This window comes from Apteryx mantelli, chromosome 6 (genome assembly GCF_036417845.1).
Source record: "Apteryx mantelli isolate bAptMan1 chromosome 6, bAptMan1.hap1, whole genome shotgun sequence".
NCBI lineage: Eukaryota > Metazoa > Chordata > Aves > Apterygiformes > Apterygidae > Apteryx > Apteryx mantelli.
In genome coordinates, this window is record NC_089983.1 from 7612757 (window position 1) to 7638859 (window position 26103).

Here is a 26103-nt window from a genome sequence, read left to right on the forward strand (position 1 = left end):
CTCTTGAGTAGCAACTACAAAACTGTACCAGACTATTGCAGAATGTCTTTTTGCTAAATTAAATCACTTCGAACTTCAGGGTTTTTTTCCTGTTCCAGATCAGTCTTTTAGCTGACATTTGTATTCCAACCAAGTGAAGATTTTGAGCTGCTAATTGGAGCAGTTATGTAAAATAAGTGACTATTTAGAAAAAATGCTGCTGTAATTCTTGATGGCAGTCGCTTACATGTATCAAGGATTTAGTGGAGTGCGAATGGAACAGCAAAAGAAGAAACTGCTCCCTGTGCTTAAGCAGACTATAATTGGTAAGCAAAGATGCCATGCCCGTTTATTCTCCTTTTTTTTTCCACTTTGACTTCCTGGTTGAGTTGCCAATATCCTCTTCATGCTTCCTATGTTATCTTTATTTTCACGATTCAACACGCTCTTCCAGCAGTGTAGCTGCTAAACGGGGATGGGATGCCACTGAACGCTTCCTTCCTAGTAATGGAACGGAGCTTCATTCAAACAAAAACCCCGGGAAATTGTGTTTGAAATCAGACTTTGCACACCGTGTGAATAACAAATGGTTGTTTGCTAGGTAGCCAAGCAGTTGGTCAGGTCCATCTGCCTAAAATCTCAGTGTTTTTTGCCTTGTAATTTAAGTCCATGAGTTAATAGATTTGAATTATAAGAGAAAGGTAATACCTTTCTATTTTAATACATGCAAAGGCTGAGCTATAGATGTTAAACTAAATAATGCTATCGGATTGATTAAAAGCAAATCAGTAATTTGCTGGAATAAAAGACATGAAATTGGCTGACCCGATCTTCGTATTACATTTATAAAATTATCAAGTAAGCATTCAGTTTTGATCAGGCTTAAATTCAAAGAAGTAGGTCTTTGCTCAATAATTAAGGTCAGTTTAGAAGCTAATCCCATGGCAATGCTCCTAAATGTACTGGGGGGAAAAAAGTATAAACCCTGATTGGGCCAATTTATTCTGACATAAGTCCAAAATGCTATTGAGTGGAGGAGCCCTGATGCCTTGTGCTGGCACTAGTATTCATTTAGCCGTGGTATTTATTCTAAGCTTTTGTCTCAAGTTTTGAATACCCAGTTTACCATAGAGAAGAATCTTAGAGAGTGCCATCAATTTGACAGCAGACAACTTCTGGTTATGTTAGGAGCGTTTAATAAATGCAGCAAGATTATATCTCTCCTACCTAATTGATAGTGGCACTCGTTGGAAAGCAGATTTATTGCCCTAGTGGTGCTCCCGGATCCTCTTCTACAGGATTACTTTGAACTTCTGCATCACTGTCACGTTGATAAATGAGGGCGCTTGTACTGTAGAGGAGCATCTCGGCCACGTTGCAGCCTTTGGGTTATGCATATCACTCTTTAGGTGAAACTGTGGAAACAGGTCTTGTTTTGTTTTGTTCCTGTTTTTTTTTTTTCCCCCACTTTTCCTCCCTAACACACGTCTTTCTGTAGTAGCCAATTTAAAGAAGTTTGTTTGCATTCAATATTTCATGTAATAAAACGAATGCATTGCATTACTTCTAACAAAACTTATTGATAGAAAATATTCCTGGTTAGCCACTGCCTCAGCAATAAAATGGTAGCGGTGTGTAAAGTTCAACCCAAAGCAGGGCGATAGTTGTGTGTTTAAGATCTGAATGCTACAAACACTGAATTTGGCTTTTTGTTTTTGATTCTTTCTAACAAGGTCAGTGAGGAAAAAAGTACAATTGGAGTTGGCAGTGGCCACAAGTTTTGTCCTTGCTGCTGTAAGGAGCCATGCAACACAACTTTTCATCAGAAAGAATACATTTGTAGTATTTTTTTTTCCAAGAATGATTTGTCAAGTTAAGGATATGAAGACATTTAGGAAAAAACAAACAAAAAAAACAAACAAAAAAACCCCAGCATCTTCCTGTGGAGGAAATAATTTCCCTAGTATCAGTAGCAAACTGCTGGCTTCTGTTTGGGCATTAAGTGGGGATGGATAAGCAAAACGGACAGCTGGCAGGGAGGAGTGCAATAAAAGAAGACATCCAACACATCCTTAACCAGCACTGATAGGAGCCTGGGGTGGGGTGGAACATGCTTGATGCTTGATAAGACCCTCCTAAGCAGAAAGTCTGAGCGAGATGATCAGTTTAATTTTTCTTAGTCCTGGCAGATGTTGGCTTCGAGCATATATGGCGCATCCTGCGTGACGAACTGGACCGGCAAGGAACTGCTCCTGTGTTTACAAGTAACCGAGATAGGCTTCCACAAGCCACGTTCTTGCACTTTTCCGGTCACTGAAAAATCAGTCAGGAAAGATACTTTGTGTGTGCTGGTCATATATAGGTGCCTAACCTCAACTGCATATTTCATTTCTGCTCAAAACAGTACTTACTAATGTAAATAAGTTTACCCATCATGGGAACCTCTAGTGGGGCTTCCAGAGCTTTTAAGCGCTGAAGCATTCTGGCTGTTATAGGGATGGATGTTTTTTCTGCTATGGGAGGCGTGCGTGTGTACCAGCTGATTTGCACTGTGAATAATTCAGCTGGTTTCTCTTTTCAGTTTTTCAGTGTCGTTTATCGTTTTTGTAGTTCATCCAAAACCCTGTGAATGATTTCCTCAGTGTTTTTGCAATCACGTCAGCTGATTTTTAACTAGATACAATATTAAGTCTTTTTAGCTAGGTCTGATTTCCTGGGAAAATGATATTGTACTACATTATTCTGTAGCTTTACCATGGACACTGATGAAGATTGACTTTTTTAAAAATAAATACTACTTTTTTTAAAAAATCTGAAATCTTGACTACATTCAGAGTAAAACTTACTAATACACAGTAGCCAATTTCCCCCTCTGCCCCCCCGTAACTATTTCAAGATCAACTTTAACTCCCTTTGACCTTGTTCTAAAAATAAGGTTGGGCTTTGCATGTGAGGATTTGGTAAAGTGGTGTCAGGTAACTAATCAATCTTGAAACCAAGAACTAGAAATCCAGTGAAAAAGTTCAATAATTTACGAAGTTTAAATAACTTAGAGTTCTGCATGCTGTCTAGATATTGTAGGTTATGTGATTTCTATTTGTATGCTTTGAATGTACTCTGAATTTTGAACAAAGTTGATGGACCAGCCTCTTGGTCATTTGTGGAGAGAAAATAAAATTAGTGTCATTGACATTGCACCAGGAGAATGAAACTTAATACAAGGTGAAGAATTTTAATATTCTGAAATGGCTCCATCTTGCTCATTAATGGTACCTTGTATCATGAGCGTATGGGGGAGGTGAAAGAGGAACAAGTGACGACTTGGAGCAAAAAGAAAGCTATAACAACTTAACACTTCTAAACAGCATTTTGTGATGCGTATATCCTGTTTTATTTTTACACACACAGCCTTCAAGGTAAGGGATGACTTCATGGTTAAGGCATTTATTACAAAGTTAAATATGAACTATATAGAATTCAGAAAACTGAATTATATAGAGAAATTATATAGAGAAATATATAGAGAGAATTATACAGAGAAAACTGTATATAGCCAGTAATTTTCCTTTATTTACAGAGTCACTGGAGGGGAATGTACATTAATATTGTTGCAAAAGGTAGTATAGAAAATGTTTTGCTTTGTGTTCACATATCTCTATAGTCAGTTGTTTCTGGGTTTGGATCTTTGGGGCAGGAGTTTTCAGGGAGTCTTTCTGTGATAAGAACTGTATCGAGTTGTGGTCTGAGGCTGTTCCTGGACACTACAGCCATGGAAGCACCATGAAATGTCTTTGCACCCATTAAAGCATCCCCCCCTCCTTCCTTTCTGCATGCTTGAGATTAAAATGACTTGGTCCAAACAATTATTTCTGGCCTCATTCACTATAATACTTGGCTATTGCATGCCAGGCATAATTATTCTGCTTCCGTATTGTATTCCTGATGCATCTAGGAAGTCGCAATCATAAAGTCTAAGTATTTTCATCTCTGCAGTATACTGAAACTTTGGCTATATTGAGTTCCTCTCTTAAATACAATTGGGAAAGTGCTATTTCATTACACGCAACATCTTCTAAAAACTTTCCATTTTTGTATTTTACCAAAGCAATTTTCATCCGCGTATGTCAGAACGTATTTTTAGCTCTAATTTTAAAATATGCTATTCATTGATGTGCTCAACCATTGCTAATCTGTTTGTTCAACTTCTCTTGTTTGCTTTTGTGGGAAGCAGACAGCACATTCCCTATGTACCAGATGATTACCCCCACCGGCTGCCCATAGCTTTCCTCAGCTTGTTAAAGGAGGCAGCATTCATGATTTGCATAATAATGTGGTATGAAAGCGCTCTCTGGTTTGATAAATTATGTTTTTTAACCTCTGGGTGAAGATTCTAATCAATGGGACATATCAGTTGTTAATGTTTAAAAACCAGTTTTCATACTTAAAAATGCTCAATGTTATGAAGTTGCAGGAGTTGAAATGGTTTGGAAATGCATTTACGTTTCCAACTCTGTTCGAACAGTTCAAACTTATATTTCGAAGCTTATATCTTCAGTGAAAATGCAAACCCTAATTTAACATGGACTTAATGGAAATGGTTCTTCGTTTGTCCCTCTAGTACAATAGTAGATAAGAGTATGCTTCATTGCAGGGAAGCTCGTATCGACTTATCTAAAACAGGACCAGCTTTTAAAGAATTGTAACAGCAGGAGCCGGTGTCAGCCTGGTACACCTACAGATGTGAATATAGCTGACATCTGTCAATCTGTTTCTCTAGTCTATAGAGAATGCTAATGGGATAGAACAAAATTAGTAGGGGTTGAGCTTTTCCAGTCTCCCTGCGGAGTGAGCTTAAGGATTTACTGAAGCAGTATAAGAACAATTCATTAATTGGGCTAAGTGAGCCTGGAAATGTGCCAGGTTGCTTTTGTGATCCAATTATTTAACCTTCTTTTTTCCCTCTTAAATCCCGACTCCTGGCAGAGGAAGCAAATAATGCCTTAGAGTCAGGCCGCTCAGTATTTAAGAGACTGGCTATCTAGTCTTTCAGCATACGCGCAATTTATAGTACGGATTTGTGCAGTGCAGAGTACGATGGGATACTTAGACTTTTCTCATCCTTGTTGTACTATATACTTCAGTCCCCTTGTCTTTTTTAATTTCTACAATGTAAGTAATGCCTTTATCCAGCAACTGCTTTGAAATTTTGAAAAGGTGGTATCTAGATCTGTGTCAGAACGGATTTTTCTAATACATTTTGCATTGCTTTGTTGGTGGCAAAGCTCCCACTGGCTGCATCAGACCAAAGTCAGGTCAAGACGAAGCACACTTGACGGTTAATCTGCACGCTAGATAATCCCGTTGTGCAACTGGACATGAAGTGAAAAATTTCCAGTCTTCTACTACTAAAATAGCAGTAAAATTGTTTACATTTAGGTCATTAAGGAAGTCGTGCAGTTAGCTAGTCAAGATTTGCCGAGCTTCTAGAATTTATATTTCAGTGACCTCATTCTGTGTTGCAATGATTTAAAGAACTTGTATGCATTTAAATAGCGATGTATCTCCATGTTAGTGCCTTAGTGTGCAGACAGATTTTGGCCTTTGGAAAGCTAAATTCTTTCAGAGAGGTGAACTTCTTTTATTGCAAATCAGGAATTAGTGATAACACCAGGCTTCCTTGATGAAGCTGTGCTAAACTTAAAATGTTGCTTAAAAGGCACCTTGATACTCTCAGGTTGTTTAAAATAGGATTTTAGAAATAGCATGACTTACATAAGTTAGTCATACCCGGCACCATATGGAGTGATCTGGTGTCACCACTTCTTCCGTTTTTGACAGATTCATGTAATATGAAAGACTGTAATCAAGATTTCTCACAGTCTTCCCTTAGCTCATCGTATGCAAGCTAAACTAAAATACCAATCTCGTAGCCTTTGCTTAGGAAAATTGCGATGATTCAGGATGATGGATTTCTGTTTAAATATTTTGCAAACTGTTAGATATATAGAGGTATTCTTTTCTGGACATTTGGGGCTAAAGCTTCACGTGCTTCTTGTGCTGCTGCAGTTTTCTATGTTTTTCAAAGGCAACAGGAACTTAAGCTGAGCTATCGCTGTGGCTGAAATGCTGTGCTATTGAATGAGTTTTGGAATGAAGGTATGTTGTATGGAGAAAATTGTGGCTTGTCACTGGCAATTGAGCTCCAGAATGGAGCTCAGATTATATGATAAAAGTGCTTCTTTATAGCAGTGACTGGAAAGCATGAGTGTTTTATAGAAGAGCAAATAGAAACTGATGTACTTACCACTCCATAAATAAAAAAAAAAACAAGTTTAACAGTATAACTAATCAATATATAGTTTGGTTTTGGCTATAAAGTTCACTAATCATGGAAATACAGCCTGTTAGCCAATTTTAGGGAAAGAATTGGAAAGTTAATATTGAAAGCGGAAAAAGCATGAGTGCCTGAAAATGCAGAACCAAGACTCCTTAACAGAAGCTAGGCTGTTGGCTACTAGGTGTTTTACAGATGGGCGAGAAATGTACTGCTGGCTTATCAATGTGCTATTGATTAAAAATTCATAGATCTAGCATAGATCTAGCAGAGACAATATCTTGGGGACTGCAGCAGATGTGGGGTTCTACACAGTTTGGAGAGCCCAAGCACTTTAGTTGGAAGCGATAATTTTCATCTTCTAGTTCTCCAATCACCTGTTGATTAGTTTGATCTCACGCACTTAGAGAAGCGAGGCATCTGGGAGAAGAACATGTAGCAGGTAACTGAAGCTTGTAACGGGTGCTAGTGGTAGATTTGGGGGAGTTCTTTGGGGTTTTATTTTTAAATTGTCATAAAATGTATATGAGTGATAGTAGGAATATGATTGCAGACTCTCATGTGAGAGCAACCTGTGACTCTCCAGAACCTGTTGATGGTGCACTTATATGCTGCCCGGCTTCAAGTTCTGTGGGTGTGTATATGGGGAAAACGTGTCTATAAACCACTTAGTTTTCTTAAGAGTATTTCCTTTCTGCAAGGCTTTTTTGCAACTTCTCCCTTTCCTTCCAAAATTTTCCCAGTTTCTCTTTAAGAACTGTCATTTCAATCTTCGATTCCTCTTCAGGAAGTTTCCTCAAAGTCATATTTCAGCCTTGAACTACTTGTAACTGTATATTGTATGTGAGACACGTCTGCCACCTTGGAAGGGGATATGTGTCTTTCCAAATGCTTGATAGGTCAGTCCTTAAAGCACGTTTAAGCACCGAGCTCAAGCTGCATGATGATCTTCTGGAAAAGCCCATGAAATTTTCCATGGAGCTCGGAGGTGGTGGTTTTTGCAAGTCAGTGAGCAGATCAAGACCTCAGTCACCTGTTTCATATCACTTTATCTTCTTCAGAACAAAATGTTCTGTGTTGTAAGGCAGACTTTGGAAACATCCTCCTAATGCTTGATTTCGAGACTTTAATTTCAATTAAGCTGCGTCCTTGGAGGAAACATTGAGGCTCAGTCTTTGTTTTGGTATGAGGTGTTAACAGAAGAGCTGTTCTCTGTTTGGTAAGATACTGACCTTGCCTTTGCACCAGCTTTTTAACGCCGCAGTGGGAAGAGGCGTTGTGCTTCGCTGCCCTGACTGCTGAGAGGGTTCAGCACCGAGGAGAGCACTTCCTCTTCCTCCTCCTCTTCCTCCTGAAAGCAGCAGGGTGGTTTTTTTGTTTTGTTTTTGTTTTTTGTTTTTTTTGTGACAACAATTTGAGGCATAATACAGCTGTCCTGCTGTATTTCAGTGCTGCACCCTGCTCTTTTTCAGAGCCTCCGCACCGAATGTTGTCTATCCTGGTGCTGTACTAAATTAGATATTACGGGTTTCCCAAGCTGGGAAGCCGCGTGTGACTGGCATTCCTTGAGGCATAGCATATATGAGTGAGAATATAGATCTGACTTCCAATGAGGACTTAGTATTCGCCTTGGGAGCTGCAGTTAAAATGGGTGGCTACCCCCCTGCATGTCTAATGTAGTAACGTTAGAGAAACAAGCTTTTCGTGATCAAAAAGCCCGTACCAATTCCAGCTTCCAATTAGCCCTGTGAAGGTAGCACAGAGCTGCAGAGCTGCTTGCTTTTCTCTCTTCCTATGTTTCCCTCATGGGCAATTTCCTCAGGACTGGCTGGCACATTACTTACAATTTGGAGGGCAGATAACATTGGGAACCGAGCCATTACATCCAATGGCTGCACGGTTCAGCGTTCCTCAGTGCCATCCTTTGGTTCTCCAGCTGTAGCACCAACTGTTACTGGCTTTTCTTTTTGTTGGCTCTCATCATAGTTCTTGGAAATGCCTTGATTATCCTTGCTTTCACAGTGGGCAGAAATCTCAGACGTGTATCTCAGAGTATTTCTTTCCCGATTTTTGCTGGTTTGGACTTTGAAGCGAGTAACTCAAAATAATGAAGCAATGCAGCACTGCAATGCAATGAAGCAATGCAATACAGATCTTTCAGATGCAAAGACAGCTTGTCCCCAGAAACACCGAAGATTTACCTTAAATCTCTCACAGCTGACTTCTGGGTTCTGCTGTAGCCAGGCAATTTGCCCACCTGTTTAAACCATCAAAAACCAGCCTGTTTAGGCAGAAGGCAGTGTCCACACCTGTGCATATGTGTACTTTCACTTTACAGTGAAGGAACCAGCAAAAGTTCCTGCAGTGGTTTGTCAACAGTTGATAGACCTGAGTGTGACTGTGCTCACAAACGGTCAAACAGTGCAATCCTTGAAGATCCACTGTGAGATCTGCAAGGGGAAGATGGTTTTTTGATCCTTATTCAGTGCCCAGGCAGGAGAAGTTGCTTGCTTGGTAGCAAGCCTACTCTTCCCTGAGCTGCTCTCCCCTGTCTGCATCTCGCACATCTTCTCTTCTCCACCAGAAGCCTTCTAGGAGTCCCTCCCGCAAGGACCCAGAGGTAGGAAGGAGCTGGAACGGCACTGGGTGTGCTCTGCCCTGCGTATTCATGCACTGCATGCGTGTCCTTTTCTGGGGATGTAAAAGGAAAAAATGTCCTCTGTACGGTGTGCTGTATTTACAGACTGCGCAGCTCGTGCATAAACAGTTCCTGGTAAACAATCTTTTTCTAAGCGTTGTTATCCAGTGTGTGGGGTTGCCATAACTGAGATTACAACGTCAGGATTTTGCAATTGGAGTAAGTGTGGCAGCCCTATCTAGACAGGGAATCACGTGCTTTTTCTTATTCTTGCATTTTTGAAGAGCACTGAGGCAGTTACTAATGTTCACCTACTTTTCAGAATTTAAGAACTAGTTAGGTGAAATTTTTGAAGCTGGAAAGCGGGTGTCCAATCAAAAATAATCCATGCAAACCCAATAAAATGCAGGTTGATTTTTATTTGGTTTGGCATTAATATTCTGTTTGTTATAGCCCTAACACTGTGAGATAAAGACATGCTTGGGATAACTGCATTGCGGCTTCTTCGTGTCCTAATTAAGAAAAGGATGAACATAAAAATCCAGACTAATTTTCTTAGAACCTCTGACGTATTTTAAAATACGTGTGTAGTCCAGGCAGAGAACTGCCGGCTCAAACCATCCAAACCAGTTTCCAGCTTTACGCGGCAGAGTTCCCAGCTGGTTCACCGAGGCCGAGGAACATTAGGCTGCTTTTGTCTAACCTAATAACTAGGGAGAAAGTGAGGCTAAATGACAGCAGCTGTGGCCCTGACATACCAGATGTGGCTCAGCCTCTTTTTCTTTTTTTGGGGGGGGAGAGGTGAGGGATTACAAAGAACCCCAGACAATGGGTTAATCCCACCGAGGCCGTGTGGATGAGGGGGGTGGGCAGCACTTGTCAGGGAGGAATCCACCCACCACCCGAGCTTTGGAGAAGGGAACAAAGAAATCCTTGCTGCTCAGCGTCAGGCTTTCCTGCGGGGCTGCGAAAGTCTACAGAGATGCTCTTGACTTCCGACTTTTCCTAGCACGGTTCAAGGAAAGTGCTTTAATCCAGCATTCCTTTTTTTCCTGCAGTAAAATCCGTGAGGTTGCAAATGTGGTAAGAAGCAAAAGTTCGAGATGTTCTAGTTTAAATGAGACTTTCTTTTCTACCTCTGTTTTGATCTGCTCTGTAGCAGACCTCTTCAGTTAGGGGCGATTCTTGGCAAGGTGACTGATCTGCGCAGAGATTTGATGTAAGGATTCCTTGAATTGTTCACAGAGCTGTGAAAATTGTTGTCCTCGCTGACGTTACAGTATGGCAAATTTATGTCATGTTCAGGATTTGTCATTTATTGCATTTCCTGGGAGAAATTGCTTTAGCCTTCCAGATTACTTTTAAGATGGACTGTTCTCCTGGCGGGTGTTTCTTGCATCTTTTTCAGCTGTGGGGACGAACAAACATCTTTTTTGGTATTTTTTTTTTTTTAACTTTGTACAAATGATTTATTTAAAGAATGTACTTTGTCATTTTGATCAGCCTTTCTCAGCCACAAATCTGGCTGGACAGTTTTCTTTTTGTTTTAGTTTAATTCCTGTATTACATTTTTAGTCTTAATGTCTACTAAAAGTTTTTCCGCTGAAGAAAAGCGATACCCAAAGTATTTTTGTTCTCTGTGCAAAGCTTGTGATATGAAATATTTAGACAGGATTCTTGGTTAAAAACTGACGTGTTCTGTTTTGTTATATTCAAAATAATTGCAATGATTGAAGCATTTTGGAATTTACCTTTTTTCTTAAATCTGTTTGGAACAGTACCTTCAACCTCTCATTGCCTCTTTTTGCATATTGTCGGTACCTTAATGGTAGATGTGCTTATTCACCACTTAAGTGGGGATGGAGTGATTTCTGTGTTAGTAGTGCACACCGATGCAGGAGAGAAGTGGGTCTTTGAGGAAATGTTTAGCACGTGTCCTGCTATGGACAACATGAAAAATGTTCTCCAATATATTAAGACAAATATTCTAGCTGAATTCACATGACAGGTACTAGTAATACCATTGCTTTTAGAAATATTTTATAGCCTGAATTCCAGTTCCAAAGGGAATGAAGCCCATGTGGCTCATGATCTGTCTTTGGATTGGTTTCATAACTCTTGATTTTACTGGTTGCGTCCCAAAAAGTTTGGGCGCAAAGATACCCAGTTATGTCCCAGATCTGCAGTATATTGTCAGTTCTTACTAGACGCCTGAGAACCAACATCAGAGAGGCCTTGTACATGCCTTATCTGGCCCCAGAATAATAATTTGGGAGTTCTGTCGAATGCAAATCCTAGATCCATTCAATCACCAAGCATGCCAAGGCTCACTTTTTTTCCTCTCTCTCATGGTTTCCAGATAACAAATTTAGATTCCTTGTCTCGATAGGGTCAGGAAGAGTTTGGGTTTTGGCAGAAGTCAAATGGCTGGTGGTAGGCCGTTATACGTGCAATTCTCCTCCTCCTTACCCCTTCCCCAGTAGTTTGATAGGCTCTTTCACTAACATGTTGCTGGAAGAAATGTGTTAGAAGCAAAAATCTAAATATAAAGATTTGACTTTTGGGTCCCGATTAGAGTCAAGAAAATCGTCTGCATACAGGCTTCTATACAGTTCTAAAATTCAGCTTATATTTAAATATGTTTTCAAAAACATCGTTAAATATTTTTAATACCTGTGGTTTTGGTTATATTCCCGCAGAGATGCGTTTCCCAAATACAGAGGGATAAAAGTCCACTTTGTCAGTGGAACTGTGTAGTATCTCACCTTCTCTGTGAAAGTGTGAATTTTGAGAAGCGGGGAGTGGTTTTAAGGTTGTATTTCAGATCACTATCTTCATGTCTTGTCTATGCAGAAATCTAGAAAATGCGTTAAGATCATTCATAAGACCTTCTGTTGCACTTGCTGCTAGTTTTGCAGAAAGCCTTTTTGGTCTGGTGGTAGAAGCATGGAAGTACTGGATTATAAAAGGTGTCCAAAAATTGCTTGTGGGTTTCTGTAGTAATTTTGTTCTTGTCTATACTATGCACAAAGACATGTCCGCATTTTGACAATGAAGTCTGTGCAATATGGGTTTAAAATACGATGCTGGATTACAACGGGGAATAAAAACTAGCACTGGAAACATTATCGCCTCCCCGAATTTGCAAGAAGAGCCTTTGACATGCTGTGCTGTACGGAGTAGATGACAAGAGATCCTGGAGTTTTGAAAGGTGCCGCACAGACGCGCGCTAAAGCATGTTCTCTCAAGCCTTGGTATCGTAAGAATTTCTGGTGCCCCAGAACAGCGCAGAACCAAGCGCGTTGTCTTTGTTGGTTTACATCGCACTGCAAATCCTTTGTGCTGCTGTGGAATTGCTGCGTTCAGCGTTACGGCAAATATACCCAGAACCAGGCTCCACGCGGGTGCTGCGGGCAAAAAACCCCATTCCTGTGCTGCATAAAATCTAAGGTTTAAGAGAGTTAAAACTCATTTTCGTGTTGTGGCCAGATAGCACTGCATGTGCATGTATAACAATGAATTGTTTCTTTGACTTGCCTGCGTCTTAGTTGCTAATGTGACTTATTCAAAGCTAATGAGTTTAATCAGAGGTATCGCGTGAATGAGAAGCTATTAAAAACTGTTCAAAGCAATATGAATTTATTTCTTTGTTCCTTTAGGAGACATCACTCAGAAAGGATATGAAAAGAAAAGGGCAAAGCTGCTAGCACGGTACATACCACTCATTCAAGGTAAGAGACTTTATAGGTTACGTCTTTTACGCTGAATTTGTGAAAATGTAGAACAGAAAAGTCCTTATTAAATAGAATGGATGAATTAATAACGTTACTTGATTCAAATTGTATCCACCTAGTAGTAAAAAAGTGCTATCTCATAGAGAAGTACAGAAGACGACTGAGGTCTAAAATATTTTTTAATGCTTTATGTGAAACATTAAGTGGTAACATTTTTGTTAGCAAATCTCCTTTAGTTTGAGAAATAAATCTAAGAAATGGCAGGTCTGCTGGTTTCATTAAATGAATACACTTGCTAGTCAGTTTTTCCCCTCCCCCCGCTCCCCCTTTTTAAACCAGCATTAGCAACAGACATGCAGCTAACTTTCAAATTTGGGAACATGGCAGACTCAATTTTGTTGTTGGATCATGGGTGTTTTTCACTTCTGTCAGTGAGTTACTTTAGGCATTTACTAATTGATATTTCCTTTCAAAGACTTAACTTTCTCCATATTTTCTTCGAAATAATGACTTTTCTGCTATATGCTTCAGCTGGTTATTATCAGACTTTCTTCAATGGCAAGAAAGCTAGAGGTGCAACTCTTTTTTAATTATGCTAGGACACTTAAATCACTCTGGGTTAAAGCTTTTGTGCTGTCATTGAACAATTCTTCTATAGATTGAGAGGTTCCTGTTAAGATACGGGAAAGTGAGAAGACCAAGAAAAGTGGAATTGATAATGAGACGCTGTAGAGTAGATGAGATAAAAAGAATTACAGGCATTATCTTGTAAGAACACAACGTTAACGCTATGTCAGAGAACAGAGGGGGAAAATGCTGCGACTCTGGTGCTGTTGCTTCGGTTCTGATTTATGGAAATTATTGAGCAAGAATGAGCACCTCTGGCCAGTTTGCTCTACAAACAGTTGAACTAGGTGATAGCTTCTTTTGCTCTTAAAAATCTCAGTGCAGTGACCCCTGTGGCTCTGTGTAGCAGGATGGACAAAAGATTCATTCTCGTTTCTTGTCAGGGAGAGTTGAGTCTGTTCAGCGTTTTTATGTTCTCCAGAAGTTTTCCTTCCACTTCACTAGTTCTTCCAGGATGGTGGTTTCCACTATTTCTCCAGTCTCCAAGCTGCATAGCCCTTATTTTAAGGGGGCAACCCCCCCCCGTCAACTACGTCATAACTGATCTGGCAGCACCATTTACTCCTGAAGGCTTTTTCACATGGTTTCAACTTTCACTGAGGAAACCTCATTTGAAACCAGACCTTCAGCTTCTTCTGGTGTGTGGGAATGTGTTGCTCATGGATTATATAATCTCCCTGAAGATTTGAGGGTATTGCTGCCACAGGAAAGATTCTGCACCCTGGATCCTTCCTAAAATGCCTTTACTGTCCAAATAGGTATTGGACGCTCTTAGGCAGAAGAAGTGGCATTAACTTTTTTAGGTTGACGTGCTGGTTCTAGTAACCACCTATTCATTCCAGGTCACAATGAGTTTCTGCTGACTGCTGAATTGCGGTAGCTTTACAGTGCGTGTTTGGCATGTAGCAGTTGGAATATGATCCTAGTGTGTCATCATCCAATTTTTTTTTTTTTTTTTTTTTTTTTTTTTTTTTTTTTTTTTTTTTTTTTTTGCAACCAGCTGTAGCTTCTCCATGGGAGGGTAATTTATAATCCTCTGTAGACTACACAGAACCTAACTCATCTGTATAAAATGGCTCATTCCTTGAATACATACTTTTTGGAGAAATATTGCAGTCAACAGCAAGCTCTATCTTTACCAGCTACACCACCTCCTTTTTACACCGTTTTTCTCTAAGGAAGTGACTTAATTTTCTGTTCAAAATATCTGGTCCCCAGAATCAGCTTAGCTCAAGATTTTGAGATCAGGCTAAGTGTGGGTTTGGGGTGAGGATAAAGAGACACTAAAAATGGTTTGTCAATTGACTCTGTCTACTAGAAAGTAATTTCTTTTGGATTTCTCTCTCTTGTTTTAATCATAGGTGTTTGATTTTCTCCGGCTTCTCTCTTTTCTGTTGATAATGTGTGTTTTGTTTTTTTTCTTCTCAACCCTTAAGTAGAGAAGCTGTTTGCACAAATGTTTCAAGTTCTGAGCACTCAAGAGTAGCTTAGAAAAACACAGCATTTTGTCTTTCAGTCATTTTTTTAAGCTAACTTTAAACCTAGGCTGCAGTGTAAACCATCCACATTCCCCTTTTCTGCATGAATCCTACTGGCTCCACATAATATCCCAAGTTTCGCTGTCTTAGAAGCATCACTGATTCCTATGTGGTTAGGTTTTGTAGCTTAGGATGTGGCAAGGACTTTTTCATCTTAATCAAGTGATCCCGTTAAAATAAAGCTGAATAAAATTCTTCCGTCTTTTGCTTCTAGCAGCACTTGGAAAACTCCCTGACACTAGTGGATGTGAAGATATTGCTGTACAAACACTCTCCTATGCTAGAAATATGTAGGGTTTGCGTGGATGTCAGACCAAACAAATTCAGTTCTGTCTGGCCCAGAAGACTTCTACGATACATGTGTAACTTTGGAAGGTGTTTTATAATATTATATTTAGGTAACTTGCTTATTCAGGAACCCTTTCAGCTGAAGCAGTGTATGAGACTGCAGAATTGACTTGTTAGATGGCTTTGGGGGGCGAAAAATGAGGAAGAACACTAGTCTAATGGCACTTTTATAGAATATTTGCATTGAAGTTTCTCTTTCATACTTGAGGTTTTCCAAACAGGAGTGTTTAATTCGGGAGAACTGACTTCATACAATCAAGTTTAACACCTTAACATTCTGGACAGTAATATTAGAAAAACATATCCTAAGGAGATGGCATTAGGAAAACTGGGGGACAACGGCACGCTGTGATCTCATAGGTTTGCCTTAACTAAGAAAGCAACGGTGCAATTTGAACTTTAAAATTTAGGCTGGCATAGGTAATATGCATTACTTCTCTGTCCCTTTAGGCTTTCTGCTTCTTAAAAGAAAAAAGAAGTCTCCTTGTTCATCCAGTTCTTTCCTAATAATTTTGAGTGGGCTAAAAATAGCTCATTCTATGTTTTGTCCTACTTGCTTGACACCATATTTCTTAAGTAGCAGATTACCTAATTTGCTTACCGCTTTTGCCTCGCTTTGCATTAAGATGACAGAAATCTAGCTTTAATATGCTAAACAGAGTGGGTGAGCTATCTGCCTCTGAGCCCAAAGAAGGACGCTTTGGCAAAAAGACTGAGTTTGCTTAAAACCCTAAGCTAACTACTTATTTCAGTTTCCTGACATATGTTCCATTAACCCAGTTCTAGCTTTGAATTTTGTTAATTGACACAGCTTAAGCATGGCTCAAATTATGTGTAGGAGTCCCAGTGGCTTTGTGCATGGAGTAATTTTTTTTTGATCATTAACAATTTGATCATAGGCTTTTTTTATTTTTTTTGTAATGTTCTGTGCCTAGCAGTATTCCTAGTGGGATTCATTAAGTTTCCCGTTATCCATCAAGGTTTGCTGACTGATAGATGCCAGTGGTTTAGCTTTGAAGAGATCCTGTTCTCTGATTTCGCCACCCCCATGACCTTCATGTCTTTATAAAGTTGATTTGGTCTCCATTTCTTTTATACGTGCTGTCATCTTTTATTTTCTGTTGGTCGCTGAAGTAAAGATCGTTTATGACCAGTTAATTTTGTCTGGTGTTTATATGTCAGTACTTGAACTTCTCAGCACCCGATATCTTCCTTATACTGCATCAGCAGCTAGCTCTGCTTGTGTTTTTGGGAAGTTTGAGCTGGTAGGACAATTCTGCCGATTTGTAAGGCTTTTGACAAAATGTAGGTTGGACGCTGAGAATGCTGGCGAAATGTAAGGAATAAAATTCCTGGGGAGAGGCATGAAAGCAGACAAAGGAATGCAGGAAGAATTGTTTGAAATACAAGTTGTGGTTAGAATAAGTTTAAGAAAGGTGAAAACACTAGGGATATTGAGGTAGGACTTCATATTGATGTGGTTCCTTGTAAAGGGGGAACAAAAGGTGGCACAGATTTGGTAGCAACTCTGGAAAGAGGTGGCTTAAAAATTGAAGGGAGGGGATGACTCCCCACATGATAGCGCTTGGAGGTCTGCTGTAGATTCACCAACTTAGGCTTGAACATGAACAGAAGATTGTGGGGTAAGCGATACTTCTGCCTTGTTACAAAATTGGAAGGCAGATGTCCATAATCATAGGATTCAGATTTACACAGGTAGGTTTTTTGTTTGTTTTAAACAGTTATGAATCAATTTGTATAACCTTTTTGACTTAAAGCACAGTCACCCGCTCTTGAGATGAGAGTTCTGGAAGTGCAATTTGTTATCTTCAACCACCTCAGCTGAGATGTAAAAAACGAACCATGTGAGGAGACTTACTCTTTTTCAATGCCGATGGAAATGGATTGGATTAAGCTTCTACTGTAATATGATAAAGGTTTGGATGAATATGTGGGGAACCAGATCATTGCACAGGCAGCATGAGATAACCCCACAGAGAGCTTGGTGAACAGAAAAAACAGGAATGGCTATAAAGCATGTTATCAATTAACAGTAAAAATAAATAGAACGTAGCAGTATTCAGGAGTTAAGTTTCTGTATGTTCTGTTGTGCGTTCTAAATCCAAACCTGCAGTTACGAAGAATTAATGGAAATGCTAGATTTCACATAGAAACCATAAAACTACATAGTTATGGGCAAATACTAATTAAAATGTGTTATTTTCCACTGATTCAGCCAGACAGATGCACTATACAAGAATTTAAACAGAAAAATATATTGAGTAATAGTAGCCCTTGACATAATCTGACTTTTGTCAGTCAACCTTCATCACCCAGATCTCAGACAAAACTCTGAGGAATATTTAAACTCTGTCTGAAAGATGAACCAGCTCAGGGTATGGGCTAACAGGAACAAATTTCACCACCCCTGAGAAGCGTTTTCAGCCACTGTAGGCTTGTAAGCTCATGGTACCAGCTATAATCATTCTGGTTATAAAAAAATAAAATATTAAAAGACATTCAGCACAGCATTTTTTTTATTTTTATTTGTCACAATCACACTTTTCACAGATTATAGCTGACCTCTTGTGTCAGGGACAGAGAGAAGTGACACAAGTGTCCTTGAGAGCATTTATTTTCTCTTAATGAAATTATGAAGTAGGCAAGCTGGTGTGCCGCAGGGCACTGTCTATTTTTCCTATTGAATTTCAGGAAGAGGTAATTTTTACCTGTAAAGTTTTAATTGTCACTGACGTTAAAAATTTCATCTCAGGAAGTGGAATATCATGATGGGTTGTTGAATGTGCAATAAATCTTATTTCTTCTTTGCATTCATATATGATGTATCGGTAAATGTAGATTTCTTTTTAATGGTTACCTGAATTTAGCTGGTACTCCAGGCATTGGAAACCATTATGAAACTGTTTTAACCAAGGGGAAAGACAGAATAAGATCCTCCGAGGTTCTGACAGCAACCAGTCAGTCACTTGGAAGCAAAATCTGTGTTTCCTTTCGTTAAATATGCATTACTGTGGAGGCGCTAGCACAGCTATGGTGCTGCTTTCCTGCTCGCCTACCAGGTGTGAAGGCAATTTCTTTAAGAAACAAATATTTTCCGTAGTTTTAAAGTCTCGGCCAGCAGAGCCTTTCCAAGAACTGCCCATCCCTCTGACCTCCTGGTTCTGCCGTGCCCTTTTTCCTTTCGTTCTCAAAGCAGAAGCGTTTTTACTGAGGCTTTGAAAGAAATGTCTCCGAATTTCTGGTGGGCAGATCTTTTGGTAAATGATTTGCTAGATTCTTATTTAAAGACCGATTCCGTATCTTAGCACTACTGTTAACATGGAAAAGGTTATGTGCTGTATCTTACCATTTCAGTTGTTCCGCCTGTCCCTGTGGGGGAATCCTGATAAAGGAGCTAGAGAGAGATCTGTATGCCTGGGAAGTCTGTTTTCGTCTCCCCTGCTCCTCCGACCACGCAGGTCGATCTAATTAAGATACTACCTCTTTATTAGGCTCACCTTATGAATATTCTTAAACCGTTAGAGTTGCAGTATTACATTACGTTGTATTTTGCTGTGGTGCTCAGGAACTCAGCAGAAGTAGCTGTACCTACTGAACCTCAAGGTAGGAAATCTGGTCGGTAAAATTTGGACTATGAGTCAACTCCAGGAGAGGAAGTGTTACTGGCAAACCAGAGCGTTTTTGCTGTGGTTATAGGAAAAATTACAGTCTCTCAACCAGTTCCTTCACAGGCTGTGGTAGCATTTACACCCAAAATGAGTGCTGACTTTCTTGCCTGATGTAGATGCTGGTCTTTAGAAGCAAGCAAAACCACCTGAACTCCTTGCAACCTCTCGTATCAGCCACCATTGCATCACGAGCAGCCAAAGAATTGGTTCTTTTCGTAGCTACCTACGTGAATTTTGGCAGTACGTGCTGCGTTCCACTAGTTTTTTCAAGCGTGTGCGCGTATCCGTGTGGTCTCCAGTTCTCATTGTTGCTGTTGCTTACTCTGGCAGAATACAGCTGGCGTGCTAATCTGCCTTGCAGTTGGTACCACCTGAGAATCTGCCTTCTGCAAGTTGTGGATAAGAGGCAATGTTCAAAGGTTAATACTACAAATAAAAGAAAGGAAGTGTGGGCAGAAAAATTCCTGAAAATGAATCAGTCTCAGTAGTTCAAAACTCACTTAAAATATCTTAATCTAGAAAGTCAGATGTGCAAGATTTTTTTTACGAAAATGCCGTGAAGTCATTGACCTTTTCCCTGTATTAATTTGTGGTTTCTTCGCATGAAGGATTATTTGGTCTTTAAGTCTTCAAAATACCAACTAATGAAAAAGTATAGCAAAAAATGGCTAGAAGCCGGAGATCTATTTGTCAGCTGTTGGAAATTCATCTCTGGTGCAATAGATAGGTCAGCTAAAGTTCAAAAGTGTTCTGCAGTGCTTCTTAAGAATACTCATTACTATAATGTAATAATATAAACTCATTCTTTGAGAGCTCTAAGGTGTTTTCTCCCCACTAGGATGTGTTTTTAATAGTCTTGTGATAATAAAATACTCCTCCCAGATGATAGACACTTTGACAACTTTTGTTGCCTAAATGAATGCTGTATGTCTGGAGAAAAAAGATATGTAAACCTGCTTTTCCCTGTTTTTACAGTTTGTGAGGACACTGAGAATGAATTCTAAGGTTATTCTCTGAGTGAATCCAAGAGAGATCTCAGTTTGGTAGCTAGAAAAATCCTGGCAGAGCTCTGCTGGTGAGATTAAAAAACTGGGATGGGCTTCCTTTTTCCAGAAGTTGTTTCTCTCAAGCAACAAGTGGTGACTTTTTTCTTCTCTTCTGGAAGCAGTTGGAGAAGTTAATAGAATGTAGCCCGAACTGTTATAAAAGCTTAAAATACTTTAGTAAAGAGGAGCATGGTAGGTATTGGTGATCTTAAAGATTCAAGAACAGTTCCAAGCCAAAGCAGAAATGAGATAAAGTCAAGCCCATCTGATCCGGAGATGGCAGGGAAGACATGTAATGTCATGAAGGTAATTGCTTCTGTTTGAGGCTATAGCTTTGCAATCGGGAGCGGATCTGCACTGAATCATCCAATAATACAGATTTGTTCTGGATCAGCTACACAATTTCACTTAGCCAGAATGCATGACAGCATGTTCATGTTGGCTTTTTTAATGCTGAGAGGGCAAAGCGTACCTCATCTAGTATATAAACTCTATTCATGCAAAGTTAACTTTTCAAAGTTTTTGTGAATATATTTGGACCAGCAGAACAAGTGTATATTGGACCATTTCTTCATCAGCTGTAAGGAAGCTTCTCTTGCTGTGACATCAGTCTTTCAAGACCTTCAAGTTGGAGGCCAAAGCTTTTCTCTTGTTACATCAATTCCCAAAGAAAACATTACCTGGCCTTCTGTTTATCAAGTCTTTCAAATACTTTTGTAGTGAATTGTCTGCGATAGATGGTGGGCTGACAAGTCTGGAGACTCTCCTGTAGTTAGGAATCTGATTTCTTGCAAAAAGTACGTGTGTTTCCCAAAAGAATATCTGTTGGCATTACCGATAGACCTCCTTGTGAAGACAGCTTTTAAAATATGGATATCTTTCCATTGTGAACTAGTCTGTCTATTAGTTTCTCATTATGTACCAAAACAGACATGACAATTTGGTGAGAACTATCTGTGCCAAATTAACACTCATAATTTTCACACCTTGCTTTCCTCTGATCATCTCTTTGACTACTAGGTTTCACGTGAAGTTCCAAATGTCTTTAATCTTGGTCAAATACTTTTAAGATTACTTTTATGAATTTATCTTGGAAGAAAATAAATAAGTAGTAAATTAAGCATAGTACAACTGCCACTGCTGCTTTATCTGTTAATGATAAGTAACAATAAAGCAAATATAAAGAAGACAAGAATGGAGAGTAAATACTAAGCTAGACGTACTTCCACTTTATATATTTGAAACAACACATATTCTGTGTTTTCCTCTGAGAGCTGTTATTTGCAAGACATTGAGTGTTTGTGAACCCAGAGTGTTAGTCCAGATTAACAGTAATTTTGAAAAAACTTAGGTAAGTGAAATCTGGCATAAAGTATAATCTCCTGACACTGTAAAGGACAAAAAAAAAAAAAAAAAAAAAAAAAGCCGCCCAAGGTTTGAGGGCAAGTTCCCAGTACCACTATCCAAAAAAATTAACTGTGACCGTGCTAAGTTTTGCATTGTTGTTGGTAGCTAGCAAATTTGCTGTCTTGGGGATTGCCTGTGGTTGATATTCAGAGACTTGTATGTCTCTCAATGTACTTTTTCTTACAGTAATAGTGTAACCGATGAGAACAAAAATCTGCAAATTGGTTGCCATTAACAAAATAATAAGTTTGTTTCTAATATTCATTATTAAGATAAAATATCTATGAAAATACTTATAAAAATGCAGAAAAAATGATACATAGCAGCAGATCATAGGTTGATTCATTAAGTTGAATGTGGCCCTAAATGTTGCATTTTGTAGATGACAAGTAACCTAAGTATATAGCTTCTTTAATACCATAAAAACACGCCTGTGAATAGATTTGATATCTTAATATTATGAGATCTAAATGTAGTGTGGTGTTAAGATCATGAAACAGATTAAAAGGTATCAGTTAAGCCAACTTTTCATATTGCTCTGATCCGAGATACACTAAAGCATACTTGAGATATCTTTCACTTTTGTTACTAATGCTTTCTTATATTTCAGCTGGAGAAGGAGTTTCTTTACTTAAATATATAATTAAGGTAAAATAGTCTTAAAGGAAACAGATAATCTTTTTTAGGTTTAAAAAAAAAGGTTCAGATTTTTTTTAAATAAGGACAAGTGATTTTAGCCTGCTCTTTCCCAGATCTCTAAGGAGCTCTTTGAGGTCTAAAAAAGGAATGCTATTCAGTCAGCGTCCTCTACTCGCTAGTCTGTTCCCAAGAGCTGATACTTTCTACTACATCAACATCTTTATAAGCGTGGGCTTTATAGAGGCAGTTTGAAATTTTAAAACATGACCAGTATCGTTAGTGGTAGTATTGCTTGGTAGCCATGTGATGCTGAGTCCAACAGGCTGGCTTTTTTTCCTACCAGCTGGTATGTCTGCTACAAATGAAGAACCCGTGGATGCACAGGAGTTGTATGATGCGGGGAGAGATACTATTTTTCTGCACAAACCTTATTATGATTTGGTTTGCAGTTTCCTCTGCTCCAAACTTGCCACTTATGGCTTTCCTTCGTTTGGGTCATTAAAACCCCCAAAACATTAATAAGCATCTTAGATGTTATCCCCCCCCCTTTTTTTGTGCTTTGCAGCTATTTGCTTTCAAGAGTCAGCAGAAGAGGGGGTGGATTATGTGCAAGGATAGCAGAGGGAGAGTTTATTCCTCAATGTAAAATGGGTTATGTGAGTTGGATGGCTGCCCCGAAGAATCGTACTGCAGAATTCCTCAAAGTGTTTGCAGAAGGGTGTGGTAATGGCCAATGTGAATTAGTTACATATTAGTTCAACAGCAGAGAGGTTCAACAAAGGGCTTATCATAAGTAAACGTGGTGCTATCAGTACCAGCCAACTTTTCTGGTTTATCCAGAGTTGTCCCGATTGCTTAAAGCTAGTGTTAGTAACTACAGCCTGACCAGTTCCCTGGGTACTGTGTGAGCAGGAAAAACAGCCCTAAAATTCCCTTTGTCCTTTTTCCATCTGATCATATTGTACTGAGGAGGAGATTGGTGTTAGGTATTAGCTGAGGGGCTTCTGTTGTGACCATATGAAGGTGCTACTCCATACTTCTTACATTAGTGTTTCTCTTCTGTAATTCTCTCTGAAGAAGTTGAGATGCAAGGTTGGAATGGGAAACAGCCCTGTGTAGGTGTTGCTGGCCCTGGCCTGTAGGATAAGTCCCTCTTCCCCATCATTTTCCAGACAGTACTGTGGGAGCATTAGTCTTGATCAAGTTTCAGCAAAACACGACTGGAGGAGGCTCTTGGAAAAAAGTAATACAGAGAGTCTGGGGGGGCCTCATTCAAAATGAAAAGATGAGAACCTTATAAAGGAATATCTTTTTTTTTTTCTTGGATGGGAGGGAAGGAGGAACCATAAAACATTCAAAAGTGAAATTTCTTTAAAACGGAAGAGATCATCATCTAGTTTGTAAGACAGGGGTGGGGGACAGCATCTGCCACAAGTGTTAATTCTGCTTCCATGCACTTGTAGATACTCTGCTTGCTGCGATGCTACTGCTTCTCCCTGTGCCCTTGTTCCTGAGACCTGCTGCACATCACTGAAGTCAGGTGAAAAGTTTCCAGGCCTCAGTTAGGGACACAGGGAAAAGGATCACCAAGACCCTTAAGGATAGTGGGTCAGTATATTCTGGGTCCTCCCTCCTCTTCCTCTCTCTAGGTTGTGAAGGGTGCCACAGCAGTCAGGAGGTTTCCAGTCATGAAAGACTTTTTGGCCATCTTTCAGAAGAATTTGAGAACAGGAATGATTTACTGAGGGATGAAGTCCTTCACTGACATTTTTTACTGTAGTTGCATGGTGGGACAGTGGCTGTATAACTACGTAGCTCTATAGGTGGATGTGCGCAGTCACTGTGTGGCATGAGAAGAATGGAGGGCCCCCATTCTCCTCCCTTAAGATGAAGGGAGGTTTCCAGCTTTCTCTGATAGTTAGGGAGGCATTGCAAGGTGTGTGTTATGGAGTGTTTCCATGCACAGGTACTTCCTCTGCTTTCCACCATTCAGCATATAGCCTTCTTGACTTCACATAGCAGCTCGATTCAGATGAAATTTAAGTTCTAAATTTAAAAATCTAAATTCTAAATTTAATCTTGTCCTTCCTCCAAAAGCTTCCCGTTCCAAAAGTTCATCAGTTTCAATGAATTGGAAACATTTTTTGTTACACAGTTTTCTCGGGTACTCGTAGTCTCCATCTCCTGATGTAATTCTGCATCTGTTACCCGGTATAGTTGCATTACCATGAGGATGCTGGTCTTCAGCTTCCTTTCTAAAAGCTTAAGTTGTAACCCCAAAACCTTTGTCCCACCTTTCCTGCATTACTGGTGCCCCCACGGACTGTGTCTGCTGGTTTCTTCCCTGATGTTTTGTAGGACTATGCTTGGTACATTTTAAAAACTTCCTCCTTGCCACCCAGGTGGCAAGTCATCATGTGGCCATTTCTGATGCCGTCAGAAATTGAGACAGTTGGTGCACAATGTAAGCATCCAGCACTGTAGTTTCCTTTGTCAGTGGGGTTTTTGCCCCCAGAAAAGAGATGTCTGTTGATTCATGGGGAGATCTGGCTGTCTTAGCAGACACACTTATGGATTTTTTTTTTTCCCCCATTATCCTCTTGCCTTCTTGCATGGAGACATTCCTCCTCCATAAGGGCTGCTAATGTGGAAATAGGATTTCTCTATGATGCCACTGGGTTGTCCTGTTGAACCTCCTTTCAGTAGCACTGTGGCTAGTTTTTTGGGGGTGTCAGTGAAATCCATCCTCCTGAGATGTTCATCTGTGTCGGCCAAGTGGATCCTAAGACTGAGGCCCATGAGCCAACTGCACCATGTGTGCTCGTGTGCACAGAGAGCAGATAATTGTTGCATCTGTCCTTACTGGCAAGCCAAATACGTGCAGTCTTCTAAACCTCTTCTAAAAGCCTGCTCAGACTTTTCTGGAAAAAAAAAAAACAGGTCCTTCATGTCTCCTAAAAAAGCAGGCCTCATGTTCTGACTGCAAGAGGTTACACTGAAGGAGAAAGTGATTCTTCCAATGAGTATCTACAAGAATAAAGGACCTCCCTAAAGCTTGAATAAGTGTTATTGTTGAAAACTTTTGAAGCTCTGAATTTTGCTGTTCATAGCAAAATGAACTCCATGAGTAAAATTAACTCATGAGACTGTGGACATCTACACTGTAGCCTCCTAATGGTCATTTTATTAGTTTACTGGTTTCTGTTTGAACTTTTTACAATGTTAATGTTTAAATTAAAATTGCCTGTCTATCTGTGTAACTCAGGCTGTGACTGCAGTCGCTATTCTGGTGCTACTTAAGATAACTTAGCAGTACAGCCTAGTATGGCTGAGTGTTGTGTTCTGGCCATATGAAGTCCTGAAAATCAAAAGCATATTTCTTGCATCGTGATACTTTTGGTTACCTGATAACTGCTGAGTGCATATTCTTTTGACACTGCCAAATATAAGGGCATATTGTAGACTGAGATTATTTACAGAATAGTCAGCTAACGTTGGAGACTGGGTATAAGAGTCTGCAGTCACTTGAACTTGCTTCAGTCTCTGAAAAGTGCATCTGCTGTTAACAAGGATACGTTACTTTTAATTTTATATAACTATGAAATATCTTTTTTTGTACTTTGTGGGCTGTCATCCTAGTAATTCAATTGGAACGGGACCAGTTTCACAAGCCCTGTACCACTTTGTTCTGTAGTTCCTTTTCTGAGGAACGTGCAGTTTACTCTGGTGCCTTGCAGTTCATAATAGCTTTTAAAGTTTCCTTATAGAAGGGGAGGGGGGGAATAAAAAGAAAAGAGGGAGAGAGAGCAATTATGGTCTTTATGCATGCTACTGAATTAAAACATCCACTTTATACTAGTGCTGTAAACAGCTGTGTTCAAGGTATGTCCAGATCTTAATAGGCTAATTTGAATCTTAGTATAATTAGTTTACATAAAGCATATGAAAATTTAATGTGGTCAGGTGGGCTAGTTTAAGAAGCTGTTTATAGCTAACAGTTTCTGAAAATATCAAGCGATTGTTGTTCATGTGCCTTTTTAATTAAGTGATTTTAGTATCGCACTGGGAAATCTTTATGACCGAATTTCATAGTGCATTCTTCTAGTTTGGGAAGTTGAATATGG

The 26103-nt window shown here is 39.5% G+C and overlaps 1 protein-coding gene across 3 annotated transcripts in view; it reads left to right on the plus strand.

The window, feature by feature from the left end:
- DIP2A (disco interacting protein 2 homolog A) overlaps window positions 1-26103 on the plus strand; it is a 128890-nt gene that overhangs the window by 20700 nt on the left and 82087 nt on the right. For all 3 annotated transcript variants that reach the window (XM_067298694.1, XM_067298695.1, XM_067298696.1), the window contains exon 2: window positions 12611-12682. In XM_067298694.1, coding sequence (XP_067154795.1) covers window positions 12611-12682 — 72 coding nt within the window. The remainder of the gene's footprint in view (window positions 1-12610; window positions 12683-26103) is intronic.